General features: G+C 32.5%; 2 protein-coding genes across 2 annotated transcripts; one reads left to right on the top strand and one right to left on the bottom strand.

Moving 5' to 3' along the window:
• LOC145162613 (uncharacterized) lies at positions 1–8,187 on the bottom strand. Its single transcript, XM_079081707.1, has 2 exons — positions 7,764–8,187; positions 1–880 (listed from the first exon to the last, which is right to left on the bottom strand). The coding sequence occupies exons 1-2, from the start codon at positions 8,078–8,080 to the stop codon at positions 1–3; spliced, it is 1,197 nt and encodes a 398-aa protein (XP_078937833.1). The 5' UTR covers positions 8,081–8,187.
• On the top strand, positions 5,308–6,932 carry LOC145162614 (uncharacterized). The gene is made up of 5 exons (XM_079081708.1): positions 5,308–5,516; positions 5,605–5,736; positions 5,816–5,953; positions 6,037–6,243; positions 6,582–6,932. The coding sequence occupies exons 1-5, from the start codon at positions 5,373–5,375 to the stop codon at positions 6,723–6,725; spliced, it is 765 nt and encodes a 254-aa protein (XP_078937834.1). The 5' UTR covers positions 5,308–5,372; the 3' UTR covers positions 6,726–6,932.
• Positions 8,188–18,656: the final 10,469 nt, after the last annotated feature.

Raw genomic sequence — 18,656 nt, 5'->3', positions numbered from 1 at the left:
CTAATCAAATATAGTCCTAATGTGACGTGCATGATAGAAATCATATGCCAAAACTAGATTTCCATCCATTCTTTTGAGCACAAATCTCTCAACCAATACATAACAACCAAATCTCTTCCACCCACCGATTCCTTCAAACTTCTCCTTCCTATTAATACTCTCTATCCTTTTCTCCCTACCTCCACCCCATCCAAATCTTTCTTCTTCCCACCTCATTCTTTCAAAAACTTCTCTATTCAACCCTACAATTTCTTCATTCCCATTATTGTCCCCACGACTTATAAATTGTAGGACTCCATTTACCATGTTTCCCTCATCCCATACAGCCTCCCTCCAACCTTCACCTATGAAAACCACTTCACTAGGAAATGCAACTTTCACATGCACAACATTTCCCTTATTAGTATGATCGTGTTTTTGTTCAAAAACTCGTTCCCATTTTTGTTCAAGTGCCATTTCATAAAAAATAGATGTTTTCACTTGATCAGTCAATCTGCCTTCTTTGATGAACATGAAAGGGCAATACCACTTGCCAACAACCACCGAGTTAGAAGTTTTGGTCGAGTGTGGGAAACTAAATTCAGGGAGGCGTGAACGAAGAGCATCATCGATTCCTTTTGCTTCATGTAACTCATAGTTTGTAGGTGTTTTGATGTATATTTCCCAACCTTTTCTCCTTAAGAAATTTGGAGGGTAACCATCTTCCGCAATAGTTTTGGCATAAAAGCTACCATCACCTTTAAAAAATGTTTCGTAAGGAATGATCTCAAATTGTTGATACACGTCATATGGGTCCAATGGCCTTGGGTTTACATCAATGAGACAATTACACAGACAACATGACACCATGTCTTCCTCCTTCGAACATGCAAACGCTTCCCTGTAAAACCTTTTTGTTAGTATATTTGAGATCAATGGTAGGTTATATAGTCACATATTTTGTGATACTCAAAGTTATTTAGACAAAAATGGAAAAAAATCGTCAATTAAAAGGTGACACATTTATTTAGACAAAAATGGATAAAAATATATCAATTTAAATGTGACAAATTTTTAATTATAGAGAGGGCGAGCCAACTTGAGTTATATTAAATCAAGACATTAAGGGACAAAAATATTCAATTATATACATATACATGACATGTGTTAATGTGTTATCAAAATACATCATAGTTTTGATCATGATGGTGCACGTATATTTAAATTGAGAAATTATATATCCTCCTAGCTACAATAGCCAGGAAGTCAAATCCATGGTATAAAAATGTTTCTCTCGATATTTCTGTTAAAAGATGTAAAGGTATTTCAAGACACTACTAGAAAACATGGGGTTTTCCTACGGAAAATAGCTACGGAATATTTCCGTAGCTAATTAGCTACGGAATGGCTACGGATCAGCTACAGAATGGGACGCCCTAATTTAGCAACGGAATAGCTACAGAATAGCTACGGATGTTAGTCCGTAGCTATTCCGTAGCTCATTAGCTACGAAATTGCTACGAAATAGCTACATATGTGAATCCGTAGCTATTCCGTAGTTCATTAGCTACAGAATGGCTACGAAATAGCTACGGACTAGTGATAGAATAAAATAGCTACAGAATAGCTACGAAATAGCGACGGATTTATAATTTCCATTATTATTATTATTATTATTATTATTCCCATTATTATTATTTTTCATTATTCGACTCTTAAATTTTTTTTGGATCATTTTTTCTTACATATTTAAGACACGAACAATTAAACATCATACTAATAATACTAACAATAATAATATTTATAAACATCATAATAATATATAACAATTGTAACAAATGTGTTTAACACACAAACAAACGATTAAACGAAAAAAATTACGTTCAACACATAAATAAGATCAATAAGATGAAATAAGCTATATTTAATTTATAAATAATGAAAAATGATTATAATCTAGGGAAATATGTATGTGTATGCGTATTTATGAATTTATGTATGTGTGTATGTGTATGTACGTGAATGTAGGTGTGTATGTAAATGTGTATGTGTATGTGTATGTGTGTATGTATATGTATGTGTATGTGTATGTGTATGCATGTATGTGTATATGAATGTGTATGTAAGTACATATGTGTATGTGTGTGTATTTGAATGTGTATGTGTATGTGTATGTGTATGTGTATGTGTATCTATGTGTGTATGTGTCTACATGTATGTGAATGTAGATGATAAGTTTTAAACCATTAAACGAGTAATGGATCTCGTATGTGCACACGACTTTATGAATGATATTAATAGCTATAAGTTGGTGAAAATATAGATAATCATGTATAATAGAGGTGTGAAAAAAAACGAAGCGGAAAAAACGACGTTTGGCGCCCGGAAAATCGAAAATAAGAATAATCCGTAGCTAATTAGCTACGGAATGTGCTTTCCGTTAGAATTCCGTAGCTAGTCCGTAGCTAATTAGCTACGGATTAGCTACGGATTATTCTTATTTTCGATTTTTCGGGCACCAAAGGTCGTTTTTTCCGCTTCGTTTTTTTCACACCTCTATTATACATGATTATCTATATTTTCACCAACTTATAGCTATTAATATCATTCATAAAGTCGTGTGCACCTTCGGGATCAAGTACTCGTTGCACAGTTTAACAATATAATGACTGTATTTTTCACCAACTTGTGATGGCTTTATGTTTGTATACATGAATAAGTTGTGGTATATATGTATGTGTATATGTGTATGTGTACGTGTTTGTGAGTATTTATATGTGAATGTAGATGATAAGCATTATAGTTTTAAACCATTAAACGAGTAATGGATCCCGTATGTGCACACGACTTTATGAATGATATTAATAGTTATAAGTTGGTGAAAATATAGATAATCATGTATAATAGAGGTGTGAAAAAAACGAAGCGGAAAAAACGACGTTTGGCGCCCGGAAAATCGAAAATAAGAATAATCCGTAGCTAATTAGCTAAGGACTAGCTACGGAATGTGCTTTCCGTTAGAATTCCGTAGCTAGTCCGTAGCTAATTAGCTACAGATTATTCTTATTTTCGATTTTTCGGGCGCCAAACGTCGTTTTTTCCGCTTCGTTTTTTTCACACCTCTATTATACATGATTATCTATATTTTCACCAACTTATAGCTATTAATATCATTCATAAAGTCGTGTGCACCTTCGGGATCAAGTACTCGTTGCACAGTTTAACAATATAATGACTGTATTTTTCACCAACTTGTGATGGCTTTATGTTTGTATACATGAATAAGTTGTGGTATATATGTATGTGTATATGTGTATGTGTACGTGTACGTGTTTGTGAGTATTTATATGTGAATGTAGATGATAAGCATTATAGTTTTAAACCATTAAACGAGTAATGGATCCCGTATGTGCACACGACTTTATGAATGATATTAATAGTTATAAGTTGGTGAAAATATAGATAATCATGTATAATAGAGGTGTGAAAAAAACGAAGCGGAAAAAACGACGTTTGGTGCCCGGAAAATCGAAAATAAGAATAATTTGTAGCTAATCCGTAGCTAATTAGCTACGAACTAGCTACGGGATGTGTTTTTCGTTAGAATTCTGTAGCTAGTCCGTAGCTACTTAGCTACGGATTATTCTTATTTTCGATTTTTCGGGCGCCAAACGTCGTTTTTTCCGCTTCGTTTTTTTCACACCTCTATTATACATGATTATCTATATTTTCACCAACTTATAGCTATTAATATCATTCATAAAGTCGTGTGCACCTTCGGGATCAAGTACTCGTTGCACAGTTTAACAATATAATGACTGTATTTTTCACCAACTTGTGATGGCTTTATGTTTGTATACATGAATAAGTTGTGGTATATATGTATGTGTATATGTGTATGTGTACGTGTTTGTGAGTATTTATATGTGAATGTAGATGATAAACATTATAGTTTTAAACCATTAAACGAGTAATGGATCCCGTATGTGCACACGACTTTATGAATGATAATAATAATAATAATAATAATAATAATAATAATAATAATAATAATAATAATACTAAAAATAATAATAATAATAATAATAATAATAATAATACTAAAAATAATAATAATAATAATAATAATAATAATACTAAAAATAATAATAATAATAATAATAATAATAATAATAATCATGAGAAGGTGTTTAAATATAATAGTCGACCATGTTGGCATGGATGTGGCATTCCCGGCCGATTGGTAAGTTTGTGGTAATGTATGCAGGCAACCCGAGTTCGAATCCAACACCAGTTTTTTTTTTTTTTTTTTTTTTTGCTGGCCGTAGCTAATGCGTAGCTAAACCGTCGCTAAAGCCCGTCCGTAGCTAATCCGTAGCAGATTCCTAAGCTGGGCCGTAGCAAATCGGTAGCTATTTTTTTTAATTAAAATCCATCTTACTTACCTGTTATTGAATACCCCTGACGCTATTTACCTTCTTCATTCGACGAACAGATAGAAAAGAAACTGTGAAGGCGATTTCCCCTCTCGTTCGTCAATCGCCGGCGGCCTCTTCGACGTCGACATTGCCCTCGCCGCCGTCGCCGACCGTCGCTCCCAACCCACCTTCTTCTCCGGCGCATCTTCCCTCCTCTCTCTCGGCGTCTTTGCTCGATTCTTCCCCAAAAAGATAAAACCCTAGTTTTTTTTTTTTTTTTTTTTTTGAAATTACTTCATGTATACAATTTAGATGCTTTATTCATTGATAATGCTAATATGTTTTGTTGAATGTGATGTCGAATTTAAGGATTTAGGTTAAATTTTGGTTGAATTTGATAAAATATTTGGTTAATTTCATAGCTTTGTTGAAAATGTGATATATGTTAGATTAGTTAGTTAGATTCTTAAATGTGATATAAATGTTATATAAAAAATGTTGTGAACTTCAATTTGTTAAAAATGTTAATTTTGTTGAAATGTTAGGCTAATTTTATAAATTTGTTAAAAATGTTAGATTAAACGGGATGTTATATATGTATCATTAGTTATATATGTGTATTATGTTAATAATTTTTTATGGGCTTTTTATGTATCATTAGTTATATATGTGTATTATGTTAATAATTTTTTTGGGTCTAGGAAAATCCACAACACGTGTATTAGTCTCTATTGGGAGAATATGGATCATCCGTGGCCCCGGTTTAGTGATATTCCCTATAAGGCTCTTTTGCAGATGTTTTCGCGTTTCAAGGCAATATATTAAATATAAATTATTGTATCTTATACTCATTTGTTTTTACTTTGTATTTTTAGATTTACTTTTTATTTTTTTACAGACCATGTACAGGTGGAATTCACTAGAGAATAGTAACATATTTGATGCCTTCAAGTGTGTCCTCAAGGATAGATACGTATGAAGCATATCAGGATTAAATCTGGGGACATGGCACGAAATGATGGGAAACCCGTCCCCCCAGGTCATTGTACCTACTACGAAGGGATGCATAACTACCGCCCCGAGCGCGTACCGGAGAATGTGTGGCTACGTTTGTGTGATGTAATGGATATGATACTTTATTATCTATTTTGTTGAGTTTTAATTTCCTATTGTATTAGTATACTTATATTTTTTTTTCTTTTCACAGCATTGGTCGACAGATAAGTGGAGAAAGAATTCAAAAATTGCTCAGCAGAACCGCAAAGTCGCAGATGCTAATGGGTCGACAGCTAGGCACACCGCGGGTAGTATAGGATTTGACGAGCACCGTAACAACTTAGTAAGTATCATAATTATAAATTTTATTATCTTATTTTTTTAACACTAACTACATCAACTATACTTTGTATTTTATGTAGGAAAAGATGATGGGTAAACCACCCACACAATTTGATGTTTTCATGAAGACGCATGGCACAGCTGAGGCGAAAAAAAGATATTTTGCGGGAGATCATGAAAATCTCGAATATTGCTCACTAACTGCCAAAGAAGCACAAGTAACTTATCTTTTATCATTTATGTATATTGATTGTCTTAGTATTTTTGTACATGACAATGATACTGTTTTGGTAATTTGTAGGAGGCGTATCTACAGGAGATGGTCAAAAAACACGGAGAAGACTCTTCAAACCATAAAGATGATGCGAGGGTATGGGAGGAAACCCAACTTAGGAGAAAAGGAAAGAAGAAGGGTGATATCTATGGCATAGGAGCATCAGATATACATTTTGTGATTTCTGGGACACCGTCTTCCCAATCCACCCAATCGGATAGTACACAACAAGAGGTATGTTGTTATGGTTTAAACGTTAATTAATATGTTGATAATATTGATTAAGTTGATAATAAACAAAAGTACGTTGCTATTATGGTTAAAAGTTAGGTAGTTTGTTGATAATATTGATTAAATTGATAATAAACAAAACTACGTTGCTATTATGGTTAAAAGTTAGGTAGTTTGTTGATAATATTGATTAAATTGATAATAAACATAAGTGCGTTGTTATTATTGTTAAAAGTTAAGTATATTGCTATAAGTATTATAAACAAAAATGCATTGTTATAATAAACTAAAGTACATTGCTAATATTGTTTAACTATTGCATTGTGTTGCCATTTTTTTAGGTTGATAGGTTCCGTGCACAAGTTTCTACCATGGAACAACAACAACAACAAATGAAAGAACAAATGGAAATGGTTATGAGGATGATGAATATGTCTGGAAATCAACCCCGTGCTCCCCCCGATAATCCACCTGAGGACAATTGATAAGTATTTTGGAACAATTGAATTTGTAAACATTTGATATTGTTTGTTTTGTTAAGTAGTGCTTACTTTTGTAAGATATTTTGGATAATGGAATGGAATGTGTCAAACTTGGTATTAGGGACGTTTTTTGGTGTATTTTATATGGTATTTGGGACAAATGTGAATTGAATGTGGTATTTGACAAAAAATTGGAAAATTTTAAATTAATTTTTTTTTTAAATAAAACGAAGTTAGCTACGGAATAGCTACGGATTTCCGTAGCTATTTACTTTCGTAGCTATTCCGTAGCTATTTGGATCCGTAGCTATTTAGTTCCGCAACTATTCCGTAGCTATTTGGATCCGTAGCTATTCCGTAGCTATTTATTTCCGTAGCTATTCCGTAGTTATAGTAGCTACGGAAAATTCCGTAGCTATTCCGTAGCGATTCTGTAGCTAATTCGTAGCTATAATTTAGCCACGGGCCATTATGCTACAGCCAATTTTCCGTAGCTATCTGCTTATAGCTACGGAATAGCTACGGATTGTGCTGTAGCTATTGCACCAATTTTCTAGTAGTGAGAAACAGTTTTGTTTAGTGAGCAAGATCTGAGAACGAGTGCAAAATGTCAAACTTGCAATCATATAATGATTAGGCATGATTTTTATGTCCTTTTTCGAAAAGATTTGTAATTGTTTTACTTAAAAGCGAACAGCTAAACATTAAATTAATTAAAAGTTCTAAACCGCTTGCATCATAAAATGTTAAAGACATGGTGATCATCATCGAATCAAGCTTTATGACTTATGGCGTAATTCTACCCTATATACTTGATAGTTTCACGTTAGTCAAATTGTGGCGTCAAGCTTATCTAGCCTATAATCCTAATAATGGAAATATTAGAGGGCTTCATTTAGGAAAAATTATATATAAGACTGAAGATGAAGAACAAGGCATGTTTGTATCATGACATAGAATTCATATATGAAGAAGGCAAAATATCAGTTATGGAAACGTATTTGAGAAAACAAAAAAAAAGTGAATTGCGTACATGCATACCCTTTATGACATCCATGTGGTTTTATCGCGTAGTAAAGGTTTGAAGATAACGGCTGACCAAGAACAGGAATAAAAAGAACTTCATTATGAGAAACACGTTTTCTTTTACCGGTCCCCGATGAATAGCGTGTGGTCAGTGCTTTGTTCTGAGGAAATGGCAAGCTTGAAAGATACTTATTCTTGTACAGACCGAAGAACGAGTAAGTTTCAGACTCTTCGTCTTGGATTACCAAGTAACCCGAGTTTGGACCCTCAGGAGGCAGATAAAGAGCTTCAGGATTGCTCTTATATTGAGAAAGAAATCGTGTCATATACATATTAAAACTTATATTTGTACTGAACTGGTTTTAGTTTGTGGTTATGAAAAAGGTTGTGTTGCTCATGTAATTGTATATAAAGAAGGAAGATTTGAGACTCGAGTGGTTAACTTGGAGAAGTTAAACAATTAATATGAATTTTCTTTTGTGACCAGGTTAGTTATAATTCTTTTGTGGACGTCTCAAAGCTTATTTTTAATATTATGTTGGAAGCTTCGTCGCAGGTGTAGATGATTAGAGACGTAAATTCGTAGGCTCTTTGATGGAAAGTGCTACGTATTACTCATAGAAAATTAATTTAAAGCATTAGGTAATGGGCAACATTCAACATTTTATGGAAAAATGTATCATTCGATCCCAGTTTCTAAAGAAAGGAAGTTTTGCATGAAGGTTCATATAAGAGATCCAAAGTCTCTCTCTCTCTCTCTCTCTCTCTCTCTCTCTCTCTCTCTCTCTCTCTCTCTCTCTCTCTCTCTCTCTCTCTCTCTCTCTCTCTCTCTCTCTCTCTCTCTCTCTCTCTCTCTCTCTCTCTCTCTCTCTCACACACACACACACACACACACACATATATATATATATATATATATATATATATATATATATATATAAACATACTTTACGTTATCACGTTATTTAGTATTTTTATTTGAACTTACTTCTTTCTCTCTCTCTCTCTCTCTATATATATATATATATATATATATATATATATATATATATATATATATATATATATATATATATATATTTTTTTATTTTTTTTTTTATATTTTTTTATGTATAAGGGATATAATATGAAGTGCTTGAAAGAACTAGGAATGTAAGAGATAGGCTAAAAGAATAGGAAATAGATCGTTTAGAAAGACATGAGGAAATTTGATAAACAAGATTTTTTTTTATTATGAACACTCTCTTGCTTGATTTACAACGGGTTGCATCTATTTATATATACAAGGGATAACATAGGAATAACCTTTCAATAAAGACATGATACCTACTAGCACACTTCTATATTGACACGTTACCTATTTACAAGACATAATATTCGATCAAGATAAATTGATCTTTACATAAAGTATGAAATGACAGCACCACCATATGAATCAATAATTCAAAAGAATTTTACATAAATGGCCCTTGAATTTATTTTATTTTGTCTCTTTGCATCCTAATCATTACTTGCTAAAAGTCCCGATGAGTACTGTCGATAGAAACCGGTGATCCTGGGTCTGTGTCAATCTGTTCTTCACTGTTCATTATATCCTCTAGTCTCAAAAGTGTATCTCCTTCACCGCTGAATGGCAAGAGCATATGCCAGTTTTGATGAGACCAAATTTGTAAGTAATGTCCTTCTGCTAGGAGTTTATAATTTTCCCAACGAAAACTTTCAGGTAGTAAAGGTGTTTTTTGAGCTGTGCATATATCTTCATTTGAAAGATTCTGTAGAGTTCCAAAATCTATTTCTTGTTTGCATGATAACTTTTTAAGATAGCCATGTTGTACCGTTCTTTGAGTGATGAAGATCCTTTTTCTAGCAGGTCTGTATGTATGTTCATCCGCTGCTGGAAAAGAAGAAAAAATTTTGCACCCAATAATTGGACTGATGCTGTGAGAGGCGATGTTTCCGGCTGTTAAAATAAATTTTTCTCCTAACTTATTAAGAAGACTTTATGTGCTACTATTGAGGCAGAATTCTAAGTAATCTATCATTCCATTATGATAAAAATTAATTATCTGTTCCTCTGGCATGTCTGTAGTCTTTAGGTTTATCTGTAACAGGAGTATGGGAGTATCTTCACCTTCATCATTCAATCTCTGGATTACTGTAACTCCTTTATAATTGATTTCTTGAAAAGCAATCTGTACAATCTTCTGCTGTAATTTATATAGAATTGATGGAAATTCTATACAAATTTTTTGGGACACCATTTGCTCAAATTCTTTAAATTGATCAAGTACTGGTCTCAACGTTTGTCTCCAAGGGAGATCTAAAATGCGAGCTTTAAAACATTCATAGTTTCTGTATATTGCTGTTTTTAATTTTTCATCTTTCTTCTCATTCCTTTGTATTAGCTGTACATTTTTTGCTTCAAGAATTTTTATTTTTTGTTTCAAAATATTATTTTCAATCTGGCTTTGTATATGTAGTGTATCTTTTCCAGATTGCATAAGTTGTTGTTGTAACTTAGCAATAATTTCTTCCTGAGCTTTAATCATTTGCTCTGGACTAGTTTTTGCTATTTCTGAAAATGTTTTCACCTGTTCGGGTTCTATGAAAAAACTGTTTAACCCAAAATGTTCTCGAGCAATATTCATGGCTTTCTGGAAACTACAACATCCCTTGTAAAGGGGATTTTGACACTGTATATATTTTATGACTGTTGCCCAATTATTAAAAATCCCAACTTTAGTGCCCCTGATGATAACATAATGTGTAAACTTCTTTATTTGTTTTTCAGGGGTCAATGGTGACTGTTTATGAAAGTAAAAACTTAGAGCATTGAGGATTTGAACTTTGAATGATGAAGCCTGTGGAACTGTCTGAATATTCCATAAATTGTCTAGCAAACATTGTTGGTCTTCTGTCAAGTTTACTCCAATCATGGGCCTAAACTTTTTACGTTCATCGAAGCAAATATGGTCACTACTTCTTTATTTTCTTTTTCTGTTTTTTCTTTATTTATTTCTAAATTATATAGCTTTTTAAGGCATATGTAACAAATTTCTGTAAAACATATATTACATTGTGATCTTTTTTCTATACTAGGGTAATATCCACAATTATAACATTTTATATAGTTATTTCCTCGTTTATTTATCCAATTATGTTGACATTCTTCTTGTTCTGTGTTTTCGTATGTATATGTTATTTTGGTTATATTATTATCACTATCACTATATATACTGTATATTGATTCATTATCAGAATTATCAGAATTTAGAGGTTCTATATTATATTCTCCTATTTGTTCTATTAAATTGCTTTTTTCTATATTCTTATTTTTATTTGGGCATTTGTTAGCTAAATGTTTAACATCACCACAGATAAAACATTTACAATTTCTTGTTTGTGGCCTTTTTACATATTTATTTTTATAGTATGGTTTATTCCCTTTTTTATATGATGTGCTTTTTCGTAATTTCTTTTTTCTTTCATAATGTCCATATGCTTGAGGTGTATAAATTGCTGATTTACAAAAGGCATAAGCATTTTTCTTTAATTGTTCTTGTAAAGCTACTTCTTTACACTTATCTTCTAATATAGCGAATGTATATTGCTGAATCCAATAATTTCTCTGTCGATGTTGTGTTTCTATCTTCCTCTGAAGAAATGCTCATGGAAGAGGAACTCCTTTTTTGCTGTGTAGGCTGTATTAATTTGTTCTTTCCTTTGTTTTGACTATCCATCTGCAGAAAACAATCTGTTAATATTTCTGGATAGCATATCAGCTATTCCATTATTTTCTCCCTTTATATGTTCAAAAGTTATTTTATATCCACTTCCTTGTATTGTATTTTGTAAATTAATCCATCGTATCCTATTTATTTTCTTACTTTGATCATTTTTAATAAAACGAACTATAGCCTCACAATCTGTTCTAACTGTAAATTCTTTATGTAAAAATATCTTAAATTTTTCTAAAGCATTTATTAAAGCTTGTATTTCGTAGTCTATAGAAGTCCAATTCATTCCTGTCTTATTAAAGCTTCCACTAGCATATGAGCATATTTTTTCTGTATCTTTTGGGCTATATTTATCGGGTTTACAAAGGAGAACGGCTCCCCATCCTTCTTTGCATCCATCAACTTCTATTATTATATAATCAGTAACTAATGGTAATTCTAATGATTTGATATTTTTAACTGCTTCTTTAATTACTTTAACTAATTTAATGTCTTCTTGGTTGAAATGTCTTTGTCCATTTTTTGTTGTTTTACTATATAATGGTCCTACTAACTTTGAAAGATTATGAATAAACTTTCGTGCATAATTAACCAGTCCTAAAAAAGCTTGTATCTGTTTTAGATTTTCAAACAGCGGATGAACATACATACAGACCTGCTAGAAAAAGGATCTTCATCACTCAAAGAACGGTACAACATGGCTATCTTAAAAAGTTATCATGCAAACAAGAAATAGATTTTGGAACTCTACAGAATCTTTCAAATGAAGATATATGCACAGCTCAAAAAACACCTTTACTATCTGAAAGTTTTCGTTGGGAAAATTATAAACTCCTAGCAGAAGGACATTACTTACAAATTTGGTCTCATCAAAACTGGCATATGCTCTTGCCATTCAGCGGTGAAGGAGATACACTTTTGAGACTAGAGGATATCATGAACAGTGAAGAACAGATTGACACAGACCCAGGATCACCGGTTTCTATCGACAGTACTCAGCAAACATTGTTGGTCTTCTGTCAAGTTTACTCCAATCATGGGCCTAAACTTTTTACGTTCATCTAAGCAAATTGGTAAAGTGCAGTTACCAAATGTCATAACGGCTTCTCTGTTCTGTGTATATTGTGTATTTTTTGAAGGTCCTGTCCTATAATATGCATGTTGAATATTTTCAGATTGACCAACAAAGTCTAGAAATTGAATACCTGTTGGTTCTAAATAATGTGTGATAGTTATTAATCTGTGTTCGATTGTTCTTGTCATTAATTTATATGATAACTCTTTATGATATGGTTTTGGTGCTAGATAATAAGATATAACACTTTTAGTTGCTCCTGTATCTACTAATGCTGTTAAATCTAGAAATTTATTATTATCTAACCATAATCTACATTGTAGGTTTATCATGTTGGGTGATCCATCTGTTTGTATTAATGTATGTTCATTTGTTATTTGAGACATTTGGTTTATTTCATTTACTTCGTTTTCCTCAATATTGATCTTTTTCTTTTTATCTAACACATCCTCTAAAATACTTACTTTATTTTCTAAAGTTTGTATTTTTAATTTATGTAATTCGGCTATTATTTCTAATTTTTCTATCTTTTCCGATTGTAACCCGAATTTTACTTCTTTATTTTCTTTTTCTGTTTTTTCTTTATTTATTTCTAAATTATATAGCTTTTTAAGGCATATGTAACAAATTTCTGTAAAACATATATTACATTGTGATCTTTTTTCTATACTAGGGTAATATCCACAATTATAACATTTTATATAGTTATTTCCTCGTTTATTTATCCAATTATGTTGACATTCTTCTTGTTCTGTGTTTACGTATGTATATGTTACAGATAAAACATTTACAATTTCTTGTTTGTGGCCTTTTTACATATTTATTTTTATAGTATGGTTTATTCCCTTTTTTATATGATGTGCTTTTTCGTAATTTCTTTTTTCTTTCATAATGTCCATATGCTTGAGGTGTATAAATTGCTGATTTACAAAAGGCATAAGCATTTTGTTGAAAATATACGATCTGATTACCACGAATAAAGGCTCGGATACCAGTTACTGGGTGACAGATATATATATTTAAGGAGATAAGATGCGGAAAAAAAATAAGAAGTGCAGAATAAATATAAACTGGAAAGTTATAAATGACTGAAAGCTATAAATGAAATAAATGACAGTATTTAAATGACGTAAAGCTGTAATAAAATATATAAATATATATAAAGTCGGTTCGTCAATAAATTGACTGAACTGGTTTAGAATTGGACTGGATCTTAATAGACTGTGTCTCTATTTGTTCAAAGTTCAATCCGGTAAGTAACAATAAGTTCTTTTTATGTAACAATGAATTGTTTACAAAACGATACAAAATACACGGGTAATGTTTTTTGTATGTGGGTATGGGGTTTTTTAAGGTGATTTGATGAGGTTGAAGTGGGTATTTGGAGGGTGGTAGAAGGTGTAATAAGGTTGTAGTTTTGGTGGTATAAGGTAACAAAGAGGGTGATGTTGAAAGAGCTTTGGGTGGTTACGAATATAGATTTTCGTAGTAAATCTCTCTGGATAGCCAATTCTCTCTCGCGTCTCTCTGGGGTTTGCAGTGGTCAAAAAAATCGAGGAAAATTCCTGGATGTAGGAAAGGTCCTGAATAATTTGCGGTGCAAATCTCTCCTGTATTATCTTGTTGAGTTATGCTCGGTGAATTTTTTCTTAACTTGCAAATTCTGAAGTCGAAAATCAGCAAGGTGATGATGGTTGTGGTGATTTGAAAGGGTTTTTGGAGGAGGTTTAAGGAGGGTATTTGGAGGGTGTTTGGAGAGTATTTTGAGGTTGGCTATGTGTTTATTCTTCTGGAGATGAGAGAGTAATAGGAGATATATTACAAGGAAACACAAAACACACACAAAAACTCATGTAAACATGCATCTATATATATGCAAAGGAATCAAGCAACTCTTGTTTGTTTAAGGAAAAGTAATGAAGTGATTGATTGTAAAGGTTGGAAGCACACATGATGTTTGGTACTTTTGCTTTTAATATTTCTTGCCAATATATATATATATATATATATATATATGCATGATTCATATATATATATATATATATATATATATATATATATATATATATGTATATATATATACAATATATACAATATACATACATATATATATGTATACAATATAATATATATATATATATACATATATATTTATATAATATATATATATATATATATATATATATATATATATATATGTATTTATATATATATATATATATATATATATATATATATATATATATATATATATATCCAATTGTGAATTGAATTTCCATTTTTTACCCTTGAGGTTTTTAAATTCTTGACAATTTTAGTCTTGATTTGTTTTGTCTTCAAACGACCAAATATTGCGTCTATTTTCCGTCTTTGCGTATTTCGTCTTTTGCATATTTTTGTATTTCATAATTAAGCACGAATCCACGCAACCTGAAATAACTGATAATATTTGTTAGATAATATAAAACCAATTCGTCTTATTTCAGTGATGATCACATATAAAAACATTTTTCAACAATTTCCCCCTATGTGATCATTGATGAAATAAGGATAGATATAATCACATTAACAGTTTTAATCTTGAAGATTTGGGATAAAAGTTTTGTCAATGAGAAGATATATATAAAACCATTGTAATCGTTTTGAAAGTTTGTGACGTGGTTTAACATATATTATGTAAAAGATTTTCAGAAATTTGTTTCCGAATCAAAGTCTCGGGTTCGGTTATCAAAGGGTAGTCATATATGTATCTAAAGAAATTTCCTTAGATTTTATAGCATTAGTAATGACGACAAGTGGTCTAACAGGTCGATTCAGATGAACGCTCATAGGTATAGCTCACACTTCACTTGGGTGTTTGGTTGTTCTGGCAGCAGAACAAGTTAATGATCACTAAAAATGAGTGATATCTCTCTCTGACGACTCACACTCATATCGGAGGTGTTCAGCTATGCTTTTCCTGTAAAGTCACTTAGTCTCATTATTAGATAATCAATCACATAAGACTGGTTTCGGCATTACTCAGCGGGTTTCTTCATTCATGCCATTAAAGTTCACTCTCTCTCCGTCGGGAAATACATGTAGAGGGGTTTAGCAATTTTCATAGTGCAGTTTGCAACTAAGATTCTTCAGTGATGAAGGCTACAGTATCCCGGGAAATCCATTGTTGTTGCAGCTTCTTCTTTGATAGTATCCTGTTTGTTGATCAATATCGATTTATTGTAAAAAGATATTTTGTTTTAGCATTGAGAATTTGCTACATTTGAGACCTTTTTAAGAGTATTTGACTTGAGTGATTGAGATATCTTCTTTTGTGAAAAATGGTTAAAACAAATCGCGAATTTTATGATTTTTGTTTTGAAATAACCATTTGGTTGAAAGTTTGTTTGAAAATACCAAATATAGAATATTTTTTTGTTTTGTTTGGTATATCTTTATTGAATCCATTTGTTTTCTTGTTGATTTGTCTTTGAGGATTGGATGTTGATAGATATTTGTTTTTCCTTTGGTTTTCTTGTAAGGATATGTCGTTGTTTGCTTGATGGATCATGGGATCGCAAGTCTTCATTTTTGGTTGGCTTTTATCTAGGTAGGGATAGGTGGCATAAATGACAGTTTGTCTAGTATGTAAGAAATGAATGTATCGTCCCTGGTCATTTTGATATCTAAGCAAAAATGAGACCGTGACAAGGTATAATTGGGTATACCTTATAAGCAATAGTGACACACCTAAGCTCACAAGAAATGATTTCCACAATGATTTAGATCGACGAGGCACAAATTCTCACATGGGTTTTTGTTTTCATCTGAACCTCCTAACCTTATGTCCCTTGATTGTTTAAAATCGTCAATAATGAAATAAAATCGAAGGAAATAAAGTTATATACATTATGAAAAGTAGGATATTTGAACCTTCACTCCAATTGAGAATCAATATGACTTAAAATCTTCATCGAGCATAAGCATCTGAAAATTAAGTCAAGAGAAGATTAATCACAAGGTTCTATAAAAGCTTATTATGGCAAGTCTTTTATTAATTTTTTTTGAAGATTTTTTTTTTCTGAATGTTTTTGGAAATATTGGTTATTTGAATGTTTTTGGTAATTTTTAAAAGGAAAGCAATTTTCAATTGTTTTTGAATTTTCCTTTTGAATGAAAGTAAACACACTTTTGTACAAACAAAAAGTAAAAGTTTAAGGATAGATGTTATCTGGATTTAACATTCCTAGACGGCCTAGGAAGTATTGAAACTTTGTTTCATCGAGAGCCTTAGTGAAGACATCGGCAATTTGATCTTCGGTGTTGATGAAGTGCAATTCGATATGACCCTTTTGAATGTTGTCTTTGATGAAATGATATCGAATATCGATGTGCTTTGTCATGGAATGGTGAACGGGATTGTGAGAAATGGCAATTGCACTGGTTGAGTCACAAAATATGGGAATTTGTGAAATTTTGAAGCCATAGTCTCGCAGTTGAGTTTGCATCCATATGACTTGCGAACAACAGCTGGCGGCAGCGACATATTCAGCTTCTGCTGTTGATGTGGATACACAAGTCTGTTTCTTTGAAGTCCAACTCACTAGTCTACCTCCTAGGAATTGACAGCTACCAGATGTACTCTTTCTATCTAACTTGCATCCTCCATAGTCTGAGTCGGTGAAAGCGTTCAGCTGAAAATCGGATTTAGCTGGATACCAAAGGCCAAGTTTGGGAGTGCCTTTTAGGTATTTGAAGATGCGTTTTACAGCAACTACATGGGATTCCATAGGATTTGCTTGGTATCTGGCACAGACACATGTAGAAAACATGATGTCAGGTCTGCTGGCAGTGAGGTATAAGAGTGATCCGATCATTCCACGATATCTTTTCTGATCAACAGGTTTGCCATTTAAGTCTGCATCGATTTTGTATCCAAAAGCCATTGGGATTTTTGCAGTATTGGATTTGTCCATTGAAAAGCGAGTGAGTAGGTTTTTGACATAATTCTCTTGGTTGATGAAAATGCCATCAGTTGACTGTTTGATTTGAAGTCCGAGAAAAGTAGTCATCTCCCCAATCATGCTCATTTCAAATTTGCTCTTCATTAGATCTGCAAACTTAATACTCAAAGATTCATCAGTAGAACCGAAAATAATGTCATCAACATATATTTGTACGATTAAAAGATGTTTATTATAGATTTTACGAAAGAGGGTTTGATCGATTGAACCTCTTTTAAAACCTTATTCTTCGAGAAAGGTTGTCAATGTGGCATACCGGGCTCGGGGTGCTTGTTTCAAGCCATAGACAGCTTTCTGCAATTTGAAGTTGTGATCAGGAAATTTGGGATCTTCGAAACCTGGTGGTTGTTGGATGTATACATCGCGATCTAACTCTCCATGTAGGAATGCACATTTAACATCCATTTGGAATACTTTGAAGTTCTTATGTGCAACATATGCAAGAAAGATGCGAATTGCTTCAATTCTTGCAACTAGAGCATATGTTTCATCGTAGTCGATTCCTTCTTGTTGTGAATATCCTTTGACTACGAGACGTGCCTTGTTTCGACAAACGATTCCTTGATCGTCAGTTTTGTTTCTGAATACCCATCTTGAACCTATAACAGAAACATCGGGTGGGGTAGGGACAAGATTCCATACGTCATTTCTTTCAAATTCTTCTAGCTCTTCTTGCATAGCTTTTACCCAGTCTGGATCTTTGAGAGCAGAATGTATGGTTTTGGGTTCAGTCATGGATAAGAAGGCTCCAAATAAACAATCATTAGAAGTTGCGGCTCTAGTTTGGATGCCTGAGTTTGGATCTCCGATGATTTGGTCAGTTGGGTGGTTTCTTGTCCATTTTATTAAGCGATTCTCTTCCGCTATAATAATTGGAATTTCAGTATCCCATTGTTCTTCTCCGGGAGTTTCATCTTGGAATAGGTTTGAAGGTTCCCCCATAAATGATGCATCGGGATTGTTTTGGATATTTGGGGATGGGGTATTTAAAGGAGGATTTGGTGTTTGTTCCAATGAAGAAGTATGTGTAGGTGGTTCCCCCTCAAATTGATCTGCATCATTTCGGTTTGTTTGTGGAGTTCCTTCAGTGGTT

The sequence above is a fragment of the Lactuca virosa genome, chromosome 3 (assembly GCF_052849685.1).
Source record: "Lactuca virosa cultivar CGN04683 chromosome 3, Lactuca_virosa_CGN04683_v6, whole genome shotgun sequence".
NCBI lineage: Eukaryota > Viridiplantae > Streptophyta > Magnoliopsida > Asterales > Asteraceae > Lactuca > Lactuca virosa.
This window is presented reverse-complemented; position numbering and strand designations above follow the sequence as displayed.

Coding starts and splice junctions, on each gene's coding strand:
- LOC145162613 (XM_079081707.1), bottom strand. CDS start 8,080: ATGTATATGACACGATTTCTTTCTCAATATAAGAGCAATCCTGAAGCT. Junction 881..7,763: donor CCACATGGATGTCATAAAGG/GTATGCATGTAC, acceptor AAGGTTTTACAG/GGAAGCGTTTGCATGTTCGA.
- LOC145162614 (XM_079081708.1), top strand. CDS start 5,373: ATGAAGCATATCAGGATTAAATCTGGGGACATGGCACGAAATGATGGG. Junction 5,954..6,036: donor TAACTGCCAAAGAAGCACAA/GTAACTTATCTT, acceptor GGTAATTTGTAG/GAGGCGTATCTACAGGAGAT. Junction 6,244..6,581: donor CGGATAGTACACAACAAGAG/GTATGTTGTTAT, acceptor CCATTTTTTTAG/GTTGATAGGTTCCGTGCACA.